At 42.2% G+C, this 22069-nt stretch overlaps 1 protein-coding gene across 2 annotated transcripts in view; it reads right to left on the bottom strand.

Annotated features, from left to right (window-relative positions):
- LOC126281737 (cholinesterase-like) overlaps nucleotides 1-22069 on the bottom strand; it is a 228338-nt gene that overhangs the window by 59782 nt on the left and 146487 nt on the right. For both annotated transcript variants that reach the window (XM_049980921.1, XM_049980922.1), the window contains exon 3: nucleotides 2758-2983. In XM_049980921.1, coding sequence (XP_049836878.1) covers nucleotides 2758-2983 — 226 coding nt within the window. The remainder of the gene's footprint in view (nucleotides 1-2757; nucleotides 2984-22069) is intronic.

Below are 22069 nucleotides of genomic sequence, written 5' to 3'. Positions count from 1 at the left end.
TATAGATTTAAGTGTCAGGAAGTCGTTTCTGAAAGTATTTGTATGGAGTGTAGCCATGTATGGAAGTGAAACGTGGATGCTAAATAGTTCGGACAAGAAGGGAATAGAAGCTTTCGAAATGTGGTGCTACAGAAGAATACTGAAGATAAGGTGGATAGATCACGTAACTAATGAAGAGGTATTGAATAGGATTGGGGAGAAGAGAAGTTTGTGGCACAACTTGACTAGAAGAAGGGATCGGTTGGTAGGACATGTTTTGAGGCATCAAGGGATCACAAATTTAGCATTGGAGGGCAGCGTGGAGGGTAAAAATCGTAGAGGGAGACCGAGAGATGAGTACACTAAGCACATTCAGAAGGATGTAGGTTGCAGTAGGTACTGGGAGATGAAGCAGCTTGCACAGGATAGAGTAGCATGGAGAGCTGCATCAAACCAGTCTCAGGACTGAAGACAACAACAACAACAACATTCCATTATCCTCTAAATTTGTGATCCCTTGATGCCTCATAACATGTCCTACCAACCGATCCCTTCTTCTAGTCAAGTTGTGCCACAAACTTCTCTTCTCTCCAATCCTATTCAATACCTCCTCATTAGTTATGTGATCTACCCATCTAATCTTCATTATTCTTCTGTAGCACCACATTTCGAAAGCATCTATTCTCTTTTTGTCCAAACTATTTATCGTCCACGTTTCACTTCCATACATGGCTACACTCCATACAAATACTTTCAGAAACGACTTCCTGACATTTAAATCTATACTCCACGTTAACAAATTTTTCTTCTTCAGAAACGCTTTCCTTGCCATTTCCAGTCTACATTTTATATCCTCTCTACTTCGACCACCATCAGTTATTTTGCTCCCCAAATAGCTACACTCCTTTACTACTTAAAGTGTCTCATTTCCTAATCCAATTCCCTTAGCGTCACCCGATTTAATTTGACTACATTCCATTATCCTCGTTTTGCTTTTGTTGATGTTCATCTTATACCCTCCTTTCAAGACACTTTCGATTCCGTTTAACTGCTCTTCCAGGTCCTTTGTGTCTTGGCAGAATTACAATATCACGGGCGAACCTCAAAGTTTTTATTTCTTCTCCATGGATTTTAATATCTACTCCGAATTTTTCTTTTGTTACCTTTACTGCTTGCTCAATATACAGATTTAATAACATTCGTGAGAGGCTACAACCCTGTCTCGCTCCTTTCCCAACCACTGCTTCTCTTTCATGCTCCTCAACTCTTATAACTGTTATTTGGTTTCTATAGAAATTGTAAATAGCCTTTCGCTCCCTATATTTTACCCCTGCCACCTTTAGAATTTGAAAGAGAGTATTCCAGTCAACATTGTCAATAGCTTTCTTTAAGTCTACATATGCTAGAAACGTAGGTTTGCCTTTCCTTAATCTAGCTTCTAAGATAAGTCGTAGGGTCAGTATTGCCTCAAGTGTTACAACATTTATACGGAAACCAAACTGATATTCCCTTAGATCGTCTTCTACTAGTTTTTCCATTAGTCTGTAAAGAATTCTCGTTAGTATTTTGCAGCCGTGACTTATTAAACTGATAGTTCGGTAATTTTCACATCTGTCAACACCTACTTTCTTTGGGATTGGAATTATTATATTCAAGGTTAATATGAAGATAATCGTTTAACCAGTTATGTAGTGGGATTTAGTGGGAGAACATTTCGAAGAAATATGGATGTGGACAAAGGGGATTTTTGTACAATAGATGTGTAAAGTAAGTTTATAGTAAAGGGAAAGTTAATTCAGGTATAAATAACAGTAGTAAATAACTTTATGCATAAACAAAACTTCAGCATATTAGATGATTATGACGGTAAAAAGTGCAGTCATTAGGTTTACTATTTTGCGATTGGTAATTGATGAAAAGCGCAGATTGACGTAGGAGAATGTTGTTTTGCTATGGGCTGTTGAGTAAACTGACGAATGATAAAGCAATATTCTTCGCGCACCTTTCTCTGCTGTTAGAGAAGACAGAGTATTCTAGAAAGGAGTCAGAGCCTAGCCATGAAACAGTTCGGACGTGTGTAGTAGTAGTTCCGATGGAAATGATAAGTTGCCGGATCTAGCAATGTCTCATACATCAAAAGTGTTGTTAAGTGACGGCATAATTATTCCGATGGGTGTGTAGAAGTTTCGGAATTTTTAAGTGAATTTTGTGACGAGAAAAGACAAATTCCGCGTTGCGTATTGAGCAAGTCGGTGGCTAAAGGCTGTGACTGCATTAGGTACCGACAGACTTAATATTTGGCGAGCATTCTCAATCAAAAACAATCCGTATTTCTGAAGCTATTGCGTTTTCGGGAAATGCAACACCATAAACTTGCCAACGTGAGTGAAAGGGATTGTGAGTGAATGTGTTAAGACTAGCACGGGCTTGGCAGTGATACTTGTGCACCAAAGTTTCAGAATATATTAATTGATGACAAAATTTCCAACCTTTCATTTCGTGTGAAAACTTTCTCCCGAAACGTAGATTAGTGACTTTAATTGCAGCCTGGTTCACGTCGAAGTACGGTAGGTTTCGCTCGGCTTCCCTGCTGATGATCTGCTGAGACAATGTCCACAGGTAGGTGCAGCTTCGTTACAAAGGGACGGAAGGCACCTCACCACCCCAAGGCTAACGAACCGAAAATAACGTCATTACTGAGGCTAACCTACCGGACCGCGTCGGTCCGAGCGATAGGGAATAGGAGTCGCAGGGCACGACTCGCTCGCCGGTACTCACCCACTCGGTAGTTGACGGTGACGACGACGATGTCCGCCCTGTCGGCGAGCAGCGTGGCGTCGTAGCGCGACGCGTCGGCCATCCCGAGGCCCTCGCCGGGCAGCCAGACGAGCACGGCGCGCCGTTTCGGCTCTGCGTCCTCATCGTCAGCAGCTGGCGCGGGTGCGAACACGTTCAGGAACAGGCAGTCCTCCGACAGAGAGTCGGGCGCCCGCCGCGGCGCGAACTGCACAGCGGAAACAAGCCCTCTGTTCAAATGTTACCAAGTCACTGACACCACATACAAATACACTACTGGCCATTAAAATTGATACACCAAGAAGAAATGCAGATGATAAACTGGTATTCAGTGGACAAATATATTATAAAGGAACTGGCATGTGATTACATTTTCACGCAATTTGGGCTCATAGATCTTGAGAAATCAGTGCCCAGAACAACCACCTCTGGCCCTAATAACGGCCTTGATACGGCCTTGAGTCAAACAGCTTGGATGGGGTCTACATGTACAGCTGCCCATGCAGCTTCAACACGATACCACAGTTCATCAAGAGTAGTGACTGGCGTATTGTGACGAGCCAGTTGCTGGGCCACCACTGATCAGACGTTTTTAATTGATGAGAGATCTGGAGAATGTGCTGGCCAGGGCGGCAGTCGAACATTTTCAGTATCCAGAGAGGCCCGTACAGAACCTGCAACATGCGGTCGTGCATTATCCTGGTCAAATGTAGGGTTTCCCAGGGATCGAATGAAGGGTGAGCCACGGGTCGTAACACATCTGAAATGTAACGTCCACTGTTCAAAGTGCCGTCAATGCGAACAAGAGGTGACCGAAACGTGTAACCAATGGCATCCCATACCATCACGCCGGGTGATATGCCAGTATGGCGATGACGAACACACGCTTCCAATGTGCGTTCACCGCTATGTCGCCAAAAACGAATGCGACCATCATGATCCTGTAAACAGAACCTGCATTCATCCGAAAAAATGACGTTTTGCCATTATTGCACACAGGTTCGTCGTTGACTAAACCGTTGCAGGCGCTCCTGTCTGTGATGCAGCGTCAAGGGTAACAGCAGCCATGATCCTCGAGCTGATAGTCCATGCTGCTGCAAAGGTTGTCGAACTGTTCGTGCAGATGGTTGTTGTCTTGAAAACGTCCTCATCTGTTGACTCAGGGATCGAGACGTGGCTGCACGATCCGTTACAGCCTTGCGGATAAGATGCCTGTCATCTCGACTGCTAGTGATACGAGGCCGTTGAGATCCAGCACGGCGTTCCGTATTACCCTCCCGAACCCACCGATTCCATATTCTGCTAACAGTCATTGGATCTCGACCAACGCGAACAGCAATGTCGCGATACAGTAAACCGCAATCGCGATAGGCTACAATCCGACCTTTATCAAAGTCGGAAACGTGATGGTACGCATTTCTCCTCCTTACACGAGGCATCACAACAACGTTTCTCCACGCAACGCCCGTCAAGTGCTGTTTGTGTATGAGAAATCGGTTGGAAACTTTCCTCATGTCAGCACGTTGTAGGTGTCGCCACCGGCGCCAACCTTGTGTGAATGCTCTGAAAAGGTAATCATCTGCATATCACAGCATCTTCTTCCAGTCGGTTAAATTTATCGTCTGTAGCACGTCATCTTCGTGGTGTAGCAATTTTAATGGCCAGTAGTTTAGGTCAGCAGCTTCCCACCTAAATAAGACGACCATTGTCATCTGGGTGAAGGTGCATAGCGTATTAAAGGGACACCCCGAACATTGGGTTGCTCCAGTTCGAATACAATACACAGGATGCATAAAAAGAACCATCCGATTTGACACAAACACATACAATGACTTTTGTTTTTTGATGGACCTGAAAATCAAATAGTTTTTTTTTAATATCTTTTCATAGACGTTCAATATGCCCTCCTTGAGATGCACAGCATATGTCAATGGGCTATTCAAATTGTTTCCACACTGTAGCGAACATGTCTTAAGTTACAGCTGCTGTTGTGCTATGTCTCAGTTCATTCATTGTTGTTCGTAACGGAGGCATATAAACAGAGTCTCATATAACCCCCCACAAGAAATAATAACATACAGTCAGGTGTGATGACCTCGGAGGCCAGTAATGTAAGGCTGCGACCGATCTGTCGTTCAGTAATCCTTTGATTTAAAAATTGCCGGCCGGAGTGGCCGAGCGGTTCTAGGCGTTTCAGTCTGGGACCGCGCTACCGCTACGGTCGCAGGTTCGAATCCTGCCTCGGGCAGAATGTTTGTGACGTCCTTAGGTTAGTTAGATTTAAGTAGTTCTACGTTCTAGGGGACTGATGACCTCAGAAGTTAAGTCCCATAGTGCTCAGAGCCATTTGAACCATTTAAAAATTCTCGCACTTCTCGATGCTAGTATGGCGGTCCCCCATCCTGTTAATAAATGAGTTCGTTCGATTCTGTCTCCAACTGTGGGAAAATAATGTTCTCAAGCACTGGGAGATATGTGCTTCCTGTAACAGTGTTCTCGATAAACAAAAACGGACCCTACACATTTTCCCGTGAAACTGCAAAAAACTCATTAAATTTTGGAGGCCCCCTCTCATGTGGTTGTTCCGTACCCCACATTCTCACATTTTAACGATTCATCTTTCCATTTAAATGGAATGTTGCCCCGCCATTAAACACTAGGCGTGGACGAAAACTGTCATCCTCCATCAAGCCAAGAACGAAGTTACAGAAATCCACACGTTGTTGTTTGTCACCTAAACGAAGAGCTTGCAGTAGCTGAATTTTGTAAGGTTTCGTGTGTAAACGTCGACCTAACACACGCCAGACGGGCGTCGAGGACATTTTGAGTTGTCGAGCTGCACGGCGAACGAATTTCTGCGGACTCCTTGCGAAACTGTGGCGGATGTATTCGACGTTTGCGTCAGACACGCGGGAACGGTACGGCGATTTGCCTTTACACAAACATCCCGTTCCTCGGAATTGTTCATGCCATCGTCTAATGCTCTGTGCTGTAAGAGGATCCACACCATACCTAGTGCGAAAGCAACGCTAAAAAGTTATTACTGACGCGCACTGCGCAAAACGTAAAACACAAAACGATTTCTGTTGTCCCGATACAATTTTTACTGGAACTGAACTGGGCGCACACTGCTGCTACCTAACGGAAACCATGTAAAACTCGGGAGTTTGCCCTTTCCAACAGTACGTTGTTCACGCACATATCTCAAATACCATAATAGTTACAATTTTTTTTTTTAAATGGATGATTCTTTTTGATACGCCCTGTATTTCATTTAGGCAAGGAAGCTTCCCTCCACAAATGAGTAGATATCTAGAAACCACCGCTCGTAAGAACCTTAGCTTGCCCTTTTCTAGCTTTATACCCTGCGTACCACAGTTGAAGGGCAACAGGCAGATTCAACATTTCCAGATGTGACGATAAGACTCGTAAGTTGCGGCGACTTCAGTTTGCTAGCGTGCGTTTTCTAGACACTGTACAACGCAGCGGTGCGAGCACAGCAAACGTTTCTTAGCCTCTATACGAGGGCTGTTCAGTAAGTAATGCAATACTTTTTTTCTGAGAACGTGTTGGTACTATTCACGATTCCAATACACCATATTATCCCCTACTCATTTGACTACTGAAATGTTGTATTTTGACACCGCCACATCTCGTCACATAAAACAATGATTTGAGTAACGAAAGAGGCCAAGAGCCATTTATTTGCCAATGTATAATATTTAACTACGCATTGTAATGACGTATTTTGACGATTTACAAGGAGAAATGAATCCAGCGTCTCTGACGCGCCTACGAGACTATAGACTAATTCAGTGAGCATGTAAAAACATCGATATTAAAGACAGACTCTGGAAACATTTGAATATTACAAAAAAAAAAAACGAACAACCCATCGTACACTTCCGGACGATATCACTCTCTTTTTATCTCCTGTATAAAACGGACGCACCATTACATAAGCGTCATTATAAGATTTGTAATGCGTTTAAATCTATTCATAATTAATGTTATTTTGTTGAGTGTGAGACTAGTATGTGTTAAAAACACAGAGTGGTTAATGAATGGACATTTATACGTGATTTATAAAGTTTTATGGACATAACAAACCACGCAGGTTCTGCCATTGCTATTGACGTAAGTGTTAACATGTTACATGTGTTCCAAATCCGAGCTCGTAATTATAGTGTCAGTTACTCTAAATTTGTGTTTCCTTTAGTTGTTTGACAACCTTAATCATTTACTTTCTATGTGCAATGTTTTTTCTCAGAGCCAAGCATGTACGTGTCATTGTGTGGACAGAACAGTCGAGGCCGAAGTTAACATACTACTTTTATTCCCCCCTCCGCCCCCCACCCCCAGTAATATTCTTCAAACTCTGTTGAAAACTGGCCCGTGGATACATTTTCAGTGCGAGTGACGCCCGGGAATTTCTTACCAAACTTTACTTCTCTAATCGCACATCGCTCGCACAAAGTCCTACTGTTCCACGTGGCACTTTCTAACCGGGAAAGGGAACTACGCAAATATATGTTGATTCCCCTTCTCAATCTGATGCTTAAATAATAATAATAATAATAATAATAATAATAATAATAATAATAATAATATTTCCTTACATCAGACTACAAAAGCCTATTTTTCAACACAATCTCCGTTCAATGAGACAGTCTTCTTACTGGAAGGGCATGTATGCCCGCATGCTACCACTCTAGTGGTTGACGTCAAGCCGAGGCCTTCCTGCATCGACAGCCTTCCCATCGTCCACTTACTGCTTTCCGTGGAGTACCTCTTTCATTGCGCGAAACAGCTGGAAGGCGGCAGGTGAGAGATCCGGCCTCTAGGCTGGATGAAGAAAAACACTCCAGCGAAGTTTTGCGAGCTCCTCTTGGGTGCGCATACTTACGCGAGGCGTTGCATTGTCATGGAAGAGAGATTCATTTGCATTTTTTGTGGCGACGAACACTCTAAAGTCGTTTCTTCAGTTTCCTCTGGGTAACACGATACACTTCACAGTTGATCGGTGCACAATCAGGGAGACATCAAGCCCAATAACACTCTCTCACTTTCCTTATAAGTGCGTCCTTCTTAAATAGTATAGCCGTCTTATGACAGTATGATTTTAACTAATAAGGTTGGCCCTTCTATATTCTCCGCCATGTTGTTTCCCATGTAGTGTTTTTATCTGTTCTCATAATTGGGTGCTTATGGCTTTGGTATTATCTTGATGTCACTCACTATCATTGATTATTTTTGTTTAGATAGGCACCTGTTGGCTATAAGCCACGAAACCAGTAGTGTTTGCATAAAATCGGTTCAAAATACAGCTGTTTACGGAGTCTTTGCTATGAAATGAACTACCACAACTGCAGATTCCCCGACCGTAGTCTTTACTAAGGAATGAGAGTTACTAGTAGTAGTACAAAGTACCCTCTGCCATGCACCATTCGGTGGTTTGCGGAGTACATCCGTAGATGAAAATATTGCTGTGCATTGAAGCAGTTCAAGAGTTTTGTCATCAAAATAATGCTACCACTGATTTCTGAGTGAAAGCGGACAGAAGTATTACAAAACCAGTATTCCAACAGCCGTTATGTTTATAGCTTTTTATTTAGGCTGCTAGTTTCGACAACTCAATGGAATTATCTTCAGGTCCCATGTAAGAATTACGAGACACAGATACATTACAAGATGTCAGACATGTCTTTAATTCACCTGTTTCGCAAGATGTTCACAGGCGCAGTACTGTTTCTTTTATGCGAATTTGTTTAATTTTTTTATACTTTCTTGTTTTAGTTTCTTGGTATTTTCTGTTTACCGGCATTCTTACGTTAGCTATTTAATAGGGTTGTCATCATTGGTTATAACAGTTATTAGTTACCTTCCTCATTTATTTCATATTCACTAGTGAAGACTACCACTGTGTGTAGTAACACTCCTCGCTTTTTATAACATGCTGGCTCTGCTTCACGTAATTTCATGGTACTTCGCTACGCTGCCTTCAGTTCATAGACGACCTGGCAGCCTACCGCGTTAGTTTCTTGGCCTCACTGTCGATCTAGTTGCGCGATATACTTTTCCAAACAGAGGTTTCCTGTCTCTCCGTAATTCTTATTTTCGTCTATGCTGATTGTCCTTGTTTCATTGACGCTCGTCCGGTAGCAAGTGGGTACGGATATTTTGTTGACGCTTTTCTATGTTGTAACTCTTACTGTTAGGATAATGCATCGGGTTGTCCTCGCATGTTTTGTTTTCTGTAGATTCACCTAGTGGTCAGAGAATATCTACTTCCTCGATACCCCACCTGTTTGTCTTTCATTGGTGGTTGGGTCACGTTTCTTATACTCCTTGCTCCGACACTACTGTGATGATTAATGACATGAATCCCTATTTTACTGAATTACTCGTATTAAATAACACTTTTACCTTTGTGTCATGACGTTCGTTGTGTAATTAGCATAGTCGTTTCCCAATACCACTATTTATTGGTTTACGTTATTTTTGACACTTTTATCGTCTCTCACAATTATAGCTTAGTTATCTGAGGCTATTCTTCATGTTATTCCATTAAAAAGTTAAAAAATATATATAAATAAAAATAGGGTCCTTGCCGCTTATATCCCTACAAATTATTGGACAATGAACGTACAGGATTAATATTTGCATTGCAATAACACCGTTTTTATGAGTTATTTCTGATAGGTGACTTCTGTCTTGCACTATACGTGCAAACTATATTATGTATCCTTAGAATATATTTCATACAATTTGGAACGTGGAATGTAAGAAGTCTGTACAAGACAGGAGCTGCAATCAGTGTTGTCAAAGAAATTCAGAGGTACGAGCTAGACCTAGTTGCACTGCAAGAAATCCGGTGGGAGGATGCTGGCAGTATGGATGTTGAAAACTGTACTATTTTGTATGGAGCCTGTGAACGAGTTCGTCTGTTAGGCACTGGTTTCCGCTTCAGTAAGACTTCGGCCACTAATGTTTAGAGTTCGTGTCAGTCAACCCAAGAATATCTGTTCTAACAGTGGGCGTAAAGCATATTAAGGCAGCTTTTGTGAACTGTCATGCTCCCACGGAGGAGAGCGAAAGTGAAGTGAAAGACGAGTTCTATGCACAGCTAGAGGCAGTGATGGACGCTGTACCAAATGGACACCTGACGATCCTCATAGGGGATATGAATGCCAAGCTTGGGAAAGAACAAATGTTCCAAGAGACAATAGGAAAGAACAGTATACACGACCTATGCAATGATCATGAGGTGAGGTTCATCATTTTCGTTTTCCATCTCCACCGGCCGAGCGGAAATAGACGAGCCGTCTAGGACACTGAAGTCATGGACTGTGCGGCTGATCCCGGGGGAGGTTCGAGTCCTCCCTTGGGCATGGGTGTGTGTGTTTTTCGTCCTTAGGATAATTTAGGTTAAGTAGTGTGTAAGCTTAGGGACTGATGACCTTAGCAGTTAAGTCCCATAAGATTCCACACACATTTTTTTCCATCTCCACCACAAACTTCAAGCGGAAAAACACACATAAGGAAACCTGGGTTTCACCAGATGGGAGAACTATAAATCAAATAGACCATGTTGCCATTGATCTAACAGCCAAGAAGTGGGTGTTAGACGTTAAGACAGTGCGGGGTGCCGAGGGTGGGAGTAATCGTTTCCTGGTCAGAGGCCTTTTAAACGTACAGTGTAAAGGAAGAACGGGGACTGAGTTAAAAAGAGTTGAAAGGTACCATGTGGAGAAACTAAAAGATGAAGCAGCGAAAGCCGAATATCAGGTGCAACTTAGTAACCGCTTTTAAGCACTCAGTGAAATTGACGCGAATCAGGACCTTCAATTAATGTGGGGAAACATCCAGAGCTCAGTTAGGGATACGGCCAAGGAAACACTTATGGGAAACACAGTGGGCAAGAAGATCTGGTTTGGAAAGGAATGTGCAGATGCCCTGGAAAGGAGGAAGCAGCCAGTAGCAAGTGGCTGCAGGGGAGAAACTTCTCACAGGGCAAAGCACGATCTGAGGAGGTCCGAAAAACTACACAAGCAACTATGAAAAGAGCAAAGAGGAAATTCGTTAGGGACGCGAACCTACGTATTTGTAGACTTAGAAAAAGCTTTTGACAATGTTGACTGGAATACTCTCCTTCAAATTCTGAAGGTGGCAGGGGTAAAACACAGGACGCGAAAGGCTATATACACTTGTACAGAAACCAGATGGCAGTTATAAGAGTCGTGGGGCATGAAAGGGAAGCAGTGGTTGGGAAGGGAGTGAGACAGGGTTGTAGCCTATCCCCCGATGTTATTCTCTCTGTATATTGAGCAAGCAGTGAAGGAAACAAAAGAAAAATTCGGAGTAGATATTAAAACCCATGGAGAAGAAATAAAAACTGACGTTCGCCGATGACATTGTAATTCTGTCAGAGACAGCAAAGGACCTGGAAGAGCAGTTGAACGGAATGGACAGTGTCTTGAAAGGAGGATATAAGATGATCAACAACAAAAGCAAAACGAGGATAATGGAAAGTAGTCGAATTAAGTCGGGTGATGCTGAGGGAATTAGATTAGGAAATGGGACACTTAAAGTAGTAAAGGAGTTTTGCTATTTAGGAAGTAAAATAACTGATGATGGTCGAAGTAGAGAGGATATAAAATGTAGACTGGCAATGGCAAGGAAAGTGTTTCTGAAGAAGAGAAATTTGTTAACATCGAATATAGATTTAAGTGTCAGGAAGTCGTTTCTGAAAGTATTTGAATGGAGTGTAACCATGTATGGAAGTGAAACGTGGGCATTAAATAGTTTGAACAAGAAGAGAATAGAATCTTTCGAAATGTGATGCTACAGAAGAACGCTGAAGACTAGATGGGTAGATCACATAACTAACGAGGAGGTATTGAATAGAATGGGAGAGAAGACGAATTTGTGGCACAACTTGACTAGAAGAAGGGATCGGTTGGTAGGACATGTTTTGAGGCATCAAGGGATCACCAATTTATTATTGGAGGGCAGCGTGGAGAGTAAAAATCGTATTGGGAGACCAAGAGATGAATACACTAAGCAGATTCAGAAGGATGTAGGCTGCAGTAGGTACTGGGAGATGAAGAAGCTTGCACAGGATAGAGTAGCATGGAGAGCTGCATCAAACCAGTCTCTGTACTGAAGCAGAAACAGACTTCAGAGGACAAAATACTAGGGAGATGTTTCTGAAGATGAAGGTACCAATGCAAAGGTCACCAGGCCAATCAGATATTTGTCAAAGATTTCCATGATAAGATCTTGACGAACGATAGCGATATAGCTGAGAGACGGAGAGAGAACTTTCGACAGCCGCTAAATTGTAATGAACGCGAACTGCATTTTGATTTCCAGTACCCAATTTCAGCCGATATAGATTATTCCCCACCTACAATGGATGAGATGTAAACCAGAATGAGACATCTTAAGCAGAATAAGAGTGCAGGTGAAGATGGAATACAGGCTGAAATAATTCTGGCAGGAGGAGAGAAATTTGCATAAAGAATACACCGACTGATACAGGGAATATGGATCAAAGAAGAACTACCAGGAGAATGGAAAACCTTTCTGATTTGTCCAATACATAAGAAGGCCGACAAACTGAAGTGTGACAACTATCGAGGAATCGCCCTGTTTAACGTCTGCTATAAGATCCTGTCCAATTGCCTCAGACACAGAATTCAGCCAGCGGCAGAATCGGTGATTGGGGAGAACCAGAGAGGTTTCCGGCCACGACGGTCCAGTAGATCACATCTTCAGTAGCCGGCTACTCACTGAGAAACTGGGTGAATATTATGAAGATCTGTATATTTTATTCGTTGATTTTAAGAAGATCTATGATTGTATAAATCGCAAGAACCTGCTCAGCTGTTTAAGGGAGTTAGGCATGGCAGAGAAACTTATCAATCTGCTAAAGATCTGTCTGATCGAAACAAGTGCAAAGGTGAATACGGGAAATCGCGTAACTGAGGAGTCTGAAATTGTGACAGGACTCAGGCAAGGAGATGGGTTGTCCCCTATCCTGTTCAACTTTGCCCCCGCGAAGATCGTGCGCGAGATTTTCCAAGAGAACGAAGGGATTGAAATCGAAGGAAAGAGACTCGCATGCTTGGTCTATGCAGACGACATCTGTTTACTCTCTAGGTCTGAAGAGAAGTTGGAGAAAATGACCAGAGCACTAAAGGAGGCTGCAAGCAAATTTGGGCTAAACATAAACGAAGCCAAGACAGAGTACCTCGTTATGGCGCGTGGTTAAAGTCAGACTGCTGGTCATCTACAATCACTGCAGGTGGAAGGCCAGTCCTACAAGAGAGTGCATTAATTTAAATACCTAGGGCCATTTTCCACTGAGAACTCGTCATGTGAAGCAGAGGTCAATGCCTGAATACAAGCATGAAACTGATCTTACCAGAGCCTAGCACAACTGCTTCGGTTCAGGTATCTCTCCAGACAGTTCAAGATTCGACTGTACAAAACTCTGATCCAGCCTGTTGTTCTATAGGCTGTGACACATGGAGTACACGGAAACAGGACTTCCACAAGCTCCTCGTTTTTGTGAGAAGACTGCTTCGGAAGATTTTCGGTCCGGTTCTGGATGCAGATGCAGGGGAATGGAGGATCAGATACGACCAAGATCTCGAGGAACTATACCAGCAGCCCAACATAGCAGGAACTGTCAAAGCCAAGCGAATGCAGTGGGCCGGCAATGTGGCCCGGATGGGAGATCACAGGTGGCCTCGGAAGCTCCTGGATTTGACACCAACAGTAAAGAGACCGCCAGGGAGACCCAAGAAGCGTTGGAGGGATGGCCTCCATGAAGATTTAAACCAAGCATCAATAGATGTAGACGGATGGCGGATAGCAGCAATGGACAGAATACAGTGGAGGAGGGAACTTGTAGATGCGTGCGGTCCACTGGGCCTGATCACGAAGAGGAACAAGATCTTTCATTGCACCCTGAATTTATTACATTACTGTTTCCTTTTACTTGCACATATTAATATGTACCTTTCATTTCTATTATATAATATTATGTATGACATAATGTCTTTGTCTGATGTCTTGCAGTTTTTACTGTATAGGACCTGAAGATGACTCTATTGAGAAGTCTAAACTGGTAGCCTACAGTAAAAACTACAAAAATAACGATTGCTCGAATACCGCTTCTACACTTCGTCGACCTGTCGCTATCCCACGCTCCATAACCACAACATGGAGGTACATTTGCTGTGCACAGGAGCTGTAGACACAGTGGGAAAATAAGCTGTGTGCACAGCTGCAGTGAAACGCTGCGAAGAGCTAGCTGACTTTGTCCTTCACACCATTACGTCCACAACCCGCGACCGATGGAACGCAAACTTGAACCAGCCTTACAAAAGTAAAGGGAGACACTAGGCCACACTCATATGAGGAACCAATATTCTTAGAGATCTAGGAACGTGCTACAGTCTCCGACGTAGTATCGCTTCCGTATGGGTGGCGACGACAAGGTTCGACTAATTACAGCACACAAACACACGACCAGTGGCAGTTAAACAGCCATTTTTCCCGGTCTCCACACACGAGCGGAGCGGGGAGAAAGACTCGCATACGGTACAATAAGAAGTACGCTCTACCATGCACGTCACTGGATTTTTCGAGACATTGATTTAGTTGCAGGTCAACACCGAAGGACAAGATTGAAGCTGAGACAGGCGACTGTCCTGTATTAACAATAGTGGACGCTGGACACTCGTATGGGCGCACACTGTGTCCACGTCATAGGTAGCAACAACTGAGTTAGGCCCAGAATGTGGCGTCGTGCCTGTCAGGCACAGCCAGAGCTTGTCACTATGTAGGGCGCGCCTCACCGAACGCCGTTAGAAAGTACCGGGCGGTGGCCGCTTTTACTTCGGCCAGCGTTTGCGCTGTCTGCCGCCGTCGCTTCTGCTGACGTCACACTTGGCTGACGCCGCTGCGGGCAGAGCGACTTTGTGCTGCATCACTACAGCCCGAATAAGACAACTTTGATTGACTGCGGCGGCAGCTTGGCGGGGAGCGGTCTTCCCAGCCTGCAACAAGCCATTCTAATCAAGGCTTTTTACATGGTCGAAAAACTGGCCAGGAGCGAGCAAGACTCTCACTCCGAGGGTTCCGTAAAAACTTTATTATGTGTATGTTTAGACAGTTCATTCATCCTGGGAATCGAGAACGTCGATTATTTTTGCCTGTTACCGTCACTGATACTGGCAAGACATCGGTCGCGGGAATTCCGAGACTTTCGAGAATGCTTTAATTTTACGTTAATAAATAACAGAATTCAACAGTATTCAGATCAAAATTGCCAGTAAATCTGAAGAAAGCAGTATTTGTTCAATGCATTCTGCCTGTGATGACGTATGGCTGCGAGACATGTACACTGAACTCATTTACAAAAGGGAAACTTAGGACAGCACAGAGAGCCATGGAGAGATCAATGCTGCGCTATACAAGAAAGGACAGGAAAATGGCAGATGACATCCGGTCAGTGACGAAGGTTAAGGACATCTTAGAGACAGCAGGTTCCTAGAAATGGCAGTGGGCTGGCCACGTCGCAAGAAGAAAAGACAACAGATGGACGAAGCTAGTACTGGGGTGGATTCCGAGAGAGCACCGGAGGCCTAGAGGAAGACCACCAGACAGGTGGGACAAAGACATCAAGGAGATCGCCAGTTACACCTGGCAGAGAACTGCCCAATGCCGTCCCACTTGGAGAAGACTGCTGAAAGCCTACCTGAATCCACGACTCGAAGAGGCCACATCATTTAGTGATTGAATTGGCTGATGATGATGATGATGAAATAACAGCAACGAGCCACTTTGTTGTGGAAGCGCCGGCCGAGCGGATCTAGGCGCTTGAGTCCGGAACCGCGCTGCTGCTTCGGCCGCAGGTTCGAATCCTGTCTCGTGCATGGATGTGTGTGATGGCCTTAGGTTAGTTAGGTTTAAGTAGTTGTAAGTGTAGGGGACTGATGACCTCAGATGTTAAGCCCCATAGTGCTCAGAGCCATTTTGTTGTGGAAGCGAGAATCGGAAGCAGTGTAGAAAGGCAGCTGCAATACCCAATTTGCTGTCGATGTAACTGTGTACTGAATGAAGAAGACCCGTATATGTATTACGCTAATTGAGGATGGGTGAAAGCCCGAAATGTGTATTAGCTTGAATAAAAGTAACGAAGTGTCTGCGGTTGCTGCATATATTTAAATAATCCACAACCTCTGTGCTCAACAGCCAGTAAAAAATTATTGCTTTAATTTAAATCTGAATTCGGATAACAAATGACGAAAGACAGATTTTTTGCGTGACATAGTTATACATTAACAATTTTCCGATTTTTTTTACTTGGCCTGTAGAGTGAAGCTTATCTTGCCACCAAATTTCATGACTCTAGGTCAACCGGAAGGACCTTTTAGATTTTAATGACCCAGTTTGCAAGTATCAAAATATGTGACATAAATGGCCTTTTTTTTATTGCATTGACTTAGGAACTTAACATTATTAGACTTTCAAGGGTCCATAGACCTTAGAATGTGACAGAAATTTCAATTGATGGCTCTACCCGTTCCCGAGAAAAAGGATTTTTAACAGTAGGACGCACAGACATTCGGGCAATAAATACAGAAAGAAATATTTTTTCGTGTGATGTAATAAAAAATTAACTGTTTTCGGATTGTTTTCCTTTACTTTTACTGTGAAACCTTGCTTCTTGCCAAATTTAAAAATTATAAGTAAAGGGGAAGAATTCTGTGGGTTTTGATATGGGAGTTGTAGGGTACAAAAATGTGTGATATAAATGGACGTATCTTTTAATTCCACTGACTTACCAAGTTTCAATTTTTACACCGTCAAGAGACCTTAGTAGGTGACATCAATCTGAACTTTGTACGTCTACCCGTTCCTGGAGAAAGAGCTTTTAACGGTCAGACAGACTGGCAGAGGTGCAACAAAGTGACCGTATAAGGGTTCTGTTTTTACCCTAAAAAATAGCAATAAAGAGAACAGGTGGCGCTCGATGAAGATCTGCGACTGAGCTGCGAACGGCTCCAGCGACTCGACTAACTGAAATATCATTTACGAAGGTATTAGCCCGTAACTCGTATGGTGGTGTCATGTTTTTTGTTTTCTGTCTAGTTTGAATGTATAGTAGCAATCTCAGTACCTTTCAGACAGTGTGCTCTGCTCTGAGCTGTTGAAGAGGGTGATTGTGTTTCCAGCAGGTAAGTTTGTGACCATTCACCAGGTTTTCTTTCATTTGGGGAGAGGCTGACCCTACGGTGTTGTGCGTGAGGTCTTTCTAAGGGAACGTTTTCTGCAATCCCAGGTTGTGGTGCACCCAATCCTCTACAAAGCAGAGAGAAAGTTCAGCTGCCATTACGACTCAGAACTTGATCCAGATTATAGAAGTAAATATGACAGCGATTCAGAGTTAAGTGAGGAAGAACAAAATGAAAATGAGGCGCTAAATGAAGAGATGTCAGAAGCAACTAGATGAAAAGATACGAATACGAAAGTCTGCTGTATTAGTTGTAACCCACCAGTATGCAGCGATTATGTTTGTAACGAATGTGTATAAATCTGAACGTATTTTGTTTACTTCCTGGGTCACATAGTTCACAATTTACATTGTTTTGTTGCTATAATCCTTTAATATTTTCTGAATTTCAGCTATTTTGTGTGCTAAAACACACCAGTTTTTTGTACACTAACTTTTCGTTACTTTAAAATTTTTATTTCGCAAGATGATGTATCAATCAATTGTAATTCATATATTTAAAAGTAAATTCACCATAAAATGCCAATAACAGTTAAGATTTAATTAATTATAAGAGTTCTTTCATTTCCCTAATTTTGAAATAAACTCTGGTCATGACGACCTTCCAAACCGTTAGTGGAACAATGACTTCGGTAATCGAAGGTTAGTCCTCCGACGCAACGTGAGAAAAAAGTACAGAAGGCTCTCACAAACTTCTGTTAGCCATGTCACGCCTCTACACGACCTCAAGCCTTATAAAATTCTCAGAAGCAACTCATGGTGGGTTCTTTTCAGGGAAGCTGAACGCAATTCTGCGCCAACAAACAAGGAGTAGATTTCTGTCTGATTAGGATGCAACAGTGTACTGTTCTATTCCCACTATCAACTTAATATGTAGAGTAAGGTGCTTAATTATGTCAAGACATCTGTAATCTGTTTTCACTTAGAAGAACAGCGACCAGTGACTTACGAAACAAACTGCAAAGCGTGCTCGTAACTTCATTTGCAACCGAGATACATCCATCAACTGTTTTTTTAATAGAAGTATGATATTTATTACCCTTAGAATAGTAGATCTCGTGGAGACAAATTCTGCACTATAACTATTTAGCACATCTAGCAAGAAAATACGGAATAAAAACGCACTGAAGGGTGCTGTTGTTGCAACCGTTGGATGGTCCGCCATTTTGCTCCGCTGTCATAAGTCGGAATGTCAGATTTGTGTGTTAGAATGTACAAAGGTTGAAACATTGTTCGTACCAAAGAAAGTGTTAAGCGACTGAAAAGCCATTCAGCTACCATTAAAGTGACACAATTAACTTTTTTACCTCCAACAATGTTCAAGAAATGGTCAAGTATTCATGAGGACATCTGATCCTCGGGTGCAAATAAATTTGTTACTGACAAAACCGTTAGAATTTTTAGGAGAAAATTTATGATTTTAAATGGACATTTAACTATTTCTTTCCTTTTTTACATATGCTGTATCAGCGGCAGCAAAAAATCGAATATTAAACTAATACATCAAATAAGTGAAACGAAAATCGTAAACAAAAAACAAGAAATACAATATTATTTTTCATCACATTTCTATTGGTGAATTTTTTAGAGACAACGTATGTTATAAGTGAAAATAAATGGCGTCATGGCACTTTGGTACCTCTGCATCGCTGCTGTCAACACATGTGGAGTGATCGCTTTAAACGCAGCAGTAATTCACTTTCGCACGGTCTCCACGGCGTTGGAACCTCCTTGTAGAACAAATGTTTTAATCATCCAACAACCGACTGGAAAAAATTACAGTTTTATACGTGGTGATAAAACATCTTGCGAAACATTACTAAATGCCTTCTCTATGTACTACCTATAGCAAATATTTTGAAACTTCCATTCACGAAGGAAATATGCTGGATACAATGGCAACAAATACATCTGACTCCTATAAGGAAGTCCACATTCAACCTGGAATTACAGAGAATGAGACAGTTGCAGCAACAATGATTACCATAGCACAACTGCTAACTAAAACAAGTAGAAATATTCATATGTTCAGCAAGCTAGATAAAGACGCTGTAGTGTCTTATCTCGATGAACAATTTGAAACTCTGGGCAGGAGTATGTAGAACACTGTGGCTCGAGCATAAAAGAACGGTCGACCATTCACTTCATAGATACGTAGTTACGTAGTCATCGTAAAGAACAAAGACTGCTATACTATTTGGAGACGCTGAATGACACGCGTTTGAGACTTAACCATAGCACTACCAAACTCAGATCTATCACATGGATGTCTAAGATATGGTTCAGATGGCTCTGAGCACCATGGGACTTACCATCTGTGGTCATCAGTCCCCAAGAACTAAGAACTACTTAAGCCATGCCCGAGGCAGGATTCGAACCTGCGACTGTAGCGGTCACGCGGTTCCAGACTGAAGCGCCTAGAACCGCACGGCCACACCGGCCGGCGATGTCTAAGGGGGGGGGGGGGGGGGGGGAAATTATTTAAGGAACTAGTAGTTTCTTTACTAGGTTGCAACACACTTTCCATAGTAATCGGGAACATAACATATACAAATACAATAAATAAAGTAATGAATATGAGAAATATTATTATGTTTTTATCATGAAACTAACACTTTCATATACATCCGACTTATATTAAGAAATCATAAAAGAACGTACAATAGCAAACCACAAATAAGAAAACAGAAAATCGAAGTCATAAATTACAGTTGAGTTTTTTCTTCCTACTCACTTTCACTTTCAATTTCACGATCTTTGCATATGATTGTTTTTGCAGAATGAGTGGAACACATACTTGGAAAGCCTGCAACAAGCTATAGACACTGTGTCATCTTGTCTTTTTCCTTTTTTTTTAGAGTTTTTACTCTTCAAATAGATGTGACATCTTCCTCTTGAATAAAATTCAACAGATTGAAGAGTTGCAATAATGCTAGGCAGCGTTTTCCCTAGAACACTTTCCATTGCAGAGATGACAGGCTTTTGTAAACCCATTATATTATTTGCCCTTGTGACGGTACGTCACATAAATATTGACATTTTTATCGGTTGTAAACCATAGTTAAGTATTTAAGAATATAATTAGTGTAAAAGATATAGTTAATGTTCTTGAAACAACTGGTATGCAGCGATAATTAAGCATTTTATTTAATGTCTATGAAAATAAAAAAGGATCAAAAGAGACGCAATTTTACGGCCGAGGAGGAAGGACGTATTTTGTGGGAACACACTGTTTTGTTCCGCTATACGGAAGGCAGCCATTGAGCGGCTACACATATTTTATGTAAGTTATTCGTATTTATTGCTAAAATAAACTTGTTATTATTATTAGAAAATGAATTTCTTTGTAATAGTTGTCACTTCAAATGCTCGCAGTGGCCAATTATTTTTAATACGCATTTTTTTCAGTAGTTTGCGCTGCGAGAAGCTCGTCTTTCGATGCAGCTTCTGGTCGGCTATTACGCGCCGAAGTATTAATTTATTTTTCAGTGTTAACTGTAACTGTAAATGCGAGAGATTTCGTTATAAGAACCTTCTTAAATTGCAACAGATAATTAATTTACAGTAAAGTTCATGTCTTTAAACTATACAGATTCCATGAGTTCAGTAAGTTTTATCCACGGCAACAATCGAAATTCTCTCAAGCCTTGCTTTGCAATCAATAAATAGAAATTAACAAAATTAAATTCAGTTCAGTTAACGGCAACTATATTTTAGTCATCGCGTTCAAAATCTAAAGTTGGTATAGGAATAACTGAGGACCTTCAAGAACCCGTTTCATATTTACTTATGCACGTAAATCCTCCCCCCATGAACCATGGACCTTGCCGTTGGTGGGGAGGCTTGCGTGCCTCAGCGATACAGATGGCCGTACCGTAGGTGCAACCACAACGGAGGGGTATCTGTTGAGAGGCCAGACAAACGTGTGGTTCCTGAAGAGGGGCAGCAGCCTTTTCAGTAGTTGCAGGGGCAACAGTCTGGATGATTGACTGATCTGGCCTTGCAACATTAACCAAAACTGCCTTGCTGTGCTGGTACTGCGAACGGCTGAAAGCAAGGGGAAACTACAGCCGTAATTTTTCCCGAGGACATGCAGCTTTACTGTATGATTAAATGATGATGGCATCCTCTTGGGTAAAATATTCCGGAGGTAAAATAGTCCCCCATTCGGATCTCCGGGCGGGGACTACTCAGGAGGATGTCGTTATCAGGAGAAAGAAAACTGGCGTTCTACGGATCGGAGTGTGGAATGTCAGATCCCTTAATCGGGCAGGTAGGTTAGAAAATTTAAAAAGGGAAATGGATAGGTTAAAGTTAGATATAGTGGGAATTAGTGAAGTTCGGTGGCAGGAGGAACAAGACTTCTGGTCAGGTGACTACAGGGTTATAAACACAAAATCAAATAGGGGTAATGCAGGAGTAGGTTTAATAATGAATAGGAAAATAGGAATGCGGGTAAGCTACTACAAACAGCATAGTGAACGCATTATTGTGGCCAAGATAGATACGAAGCCCACACCTACTACAGTAGTACAAGTTTATATGCCAACTAGCTCTGCAGATGATGAAGAAATTGAAGAAATGTACGATGAAATAAAAGAAATTATTCAGACAGTGAAGGGAGACGAAAATTTAATAGTAATGGGTGACTGGAATTCGAGTGTAGGAAAAGGGAGAGAAGGAAACATAGTAGGTGAATATGGATTGGGGCTAAGAAATGAAAGAGGAAGCCGCCTAGTAGAATTTTGCACAGAGCACAACTTAATCATAGCTAACACTTGGTTTAAGAATCATGAAAGAAGGTTGTATACGTGGAAGAACCCTGGAGATACTAAAAGGTATCAGATAGATTATGTAATGGTAAGACAGAGATTTAGGAACCAGGTTTTAAGTTGTAAGACATTTCCAGGGGCAGATGTGGACTCTGACCACAATCTATTGGTTATGACCTGTAGATTAAAACTGAAGAAACTGCAAAAATGT

Source organism: Schistocerca gregaria, chromosome 7, assembly GCF_023897955.1.
Source record: "Schistocerca gregaria isolate iqSchGreg1 chromosome 7, iqSchGreg1.2, whole genome shotgun sequence".
NCBI lineage: Eukaryota > Metazoa > Arthropoda > Insecta > Orthoptera > Acrididae > Schistocerca > Schistocerca gregaria.
Note: the sequence above shows the minus strand (reverse complement) of the source record. Positions and strands in the feature narration are given on the sequence as shown.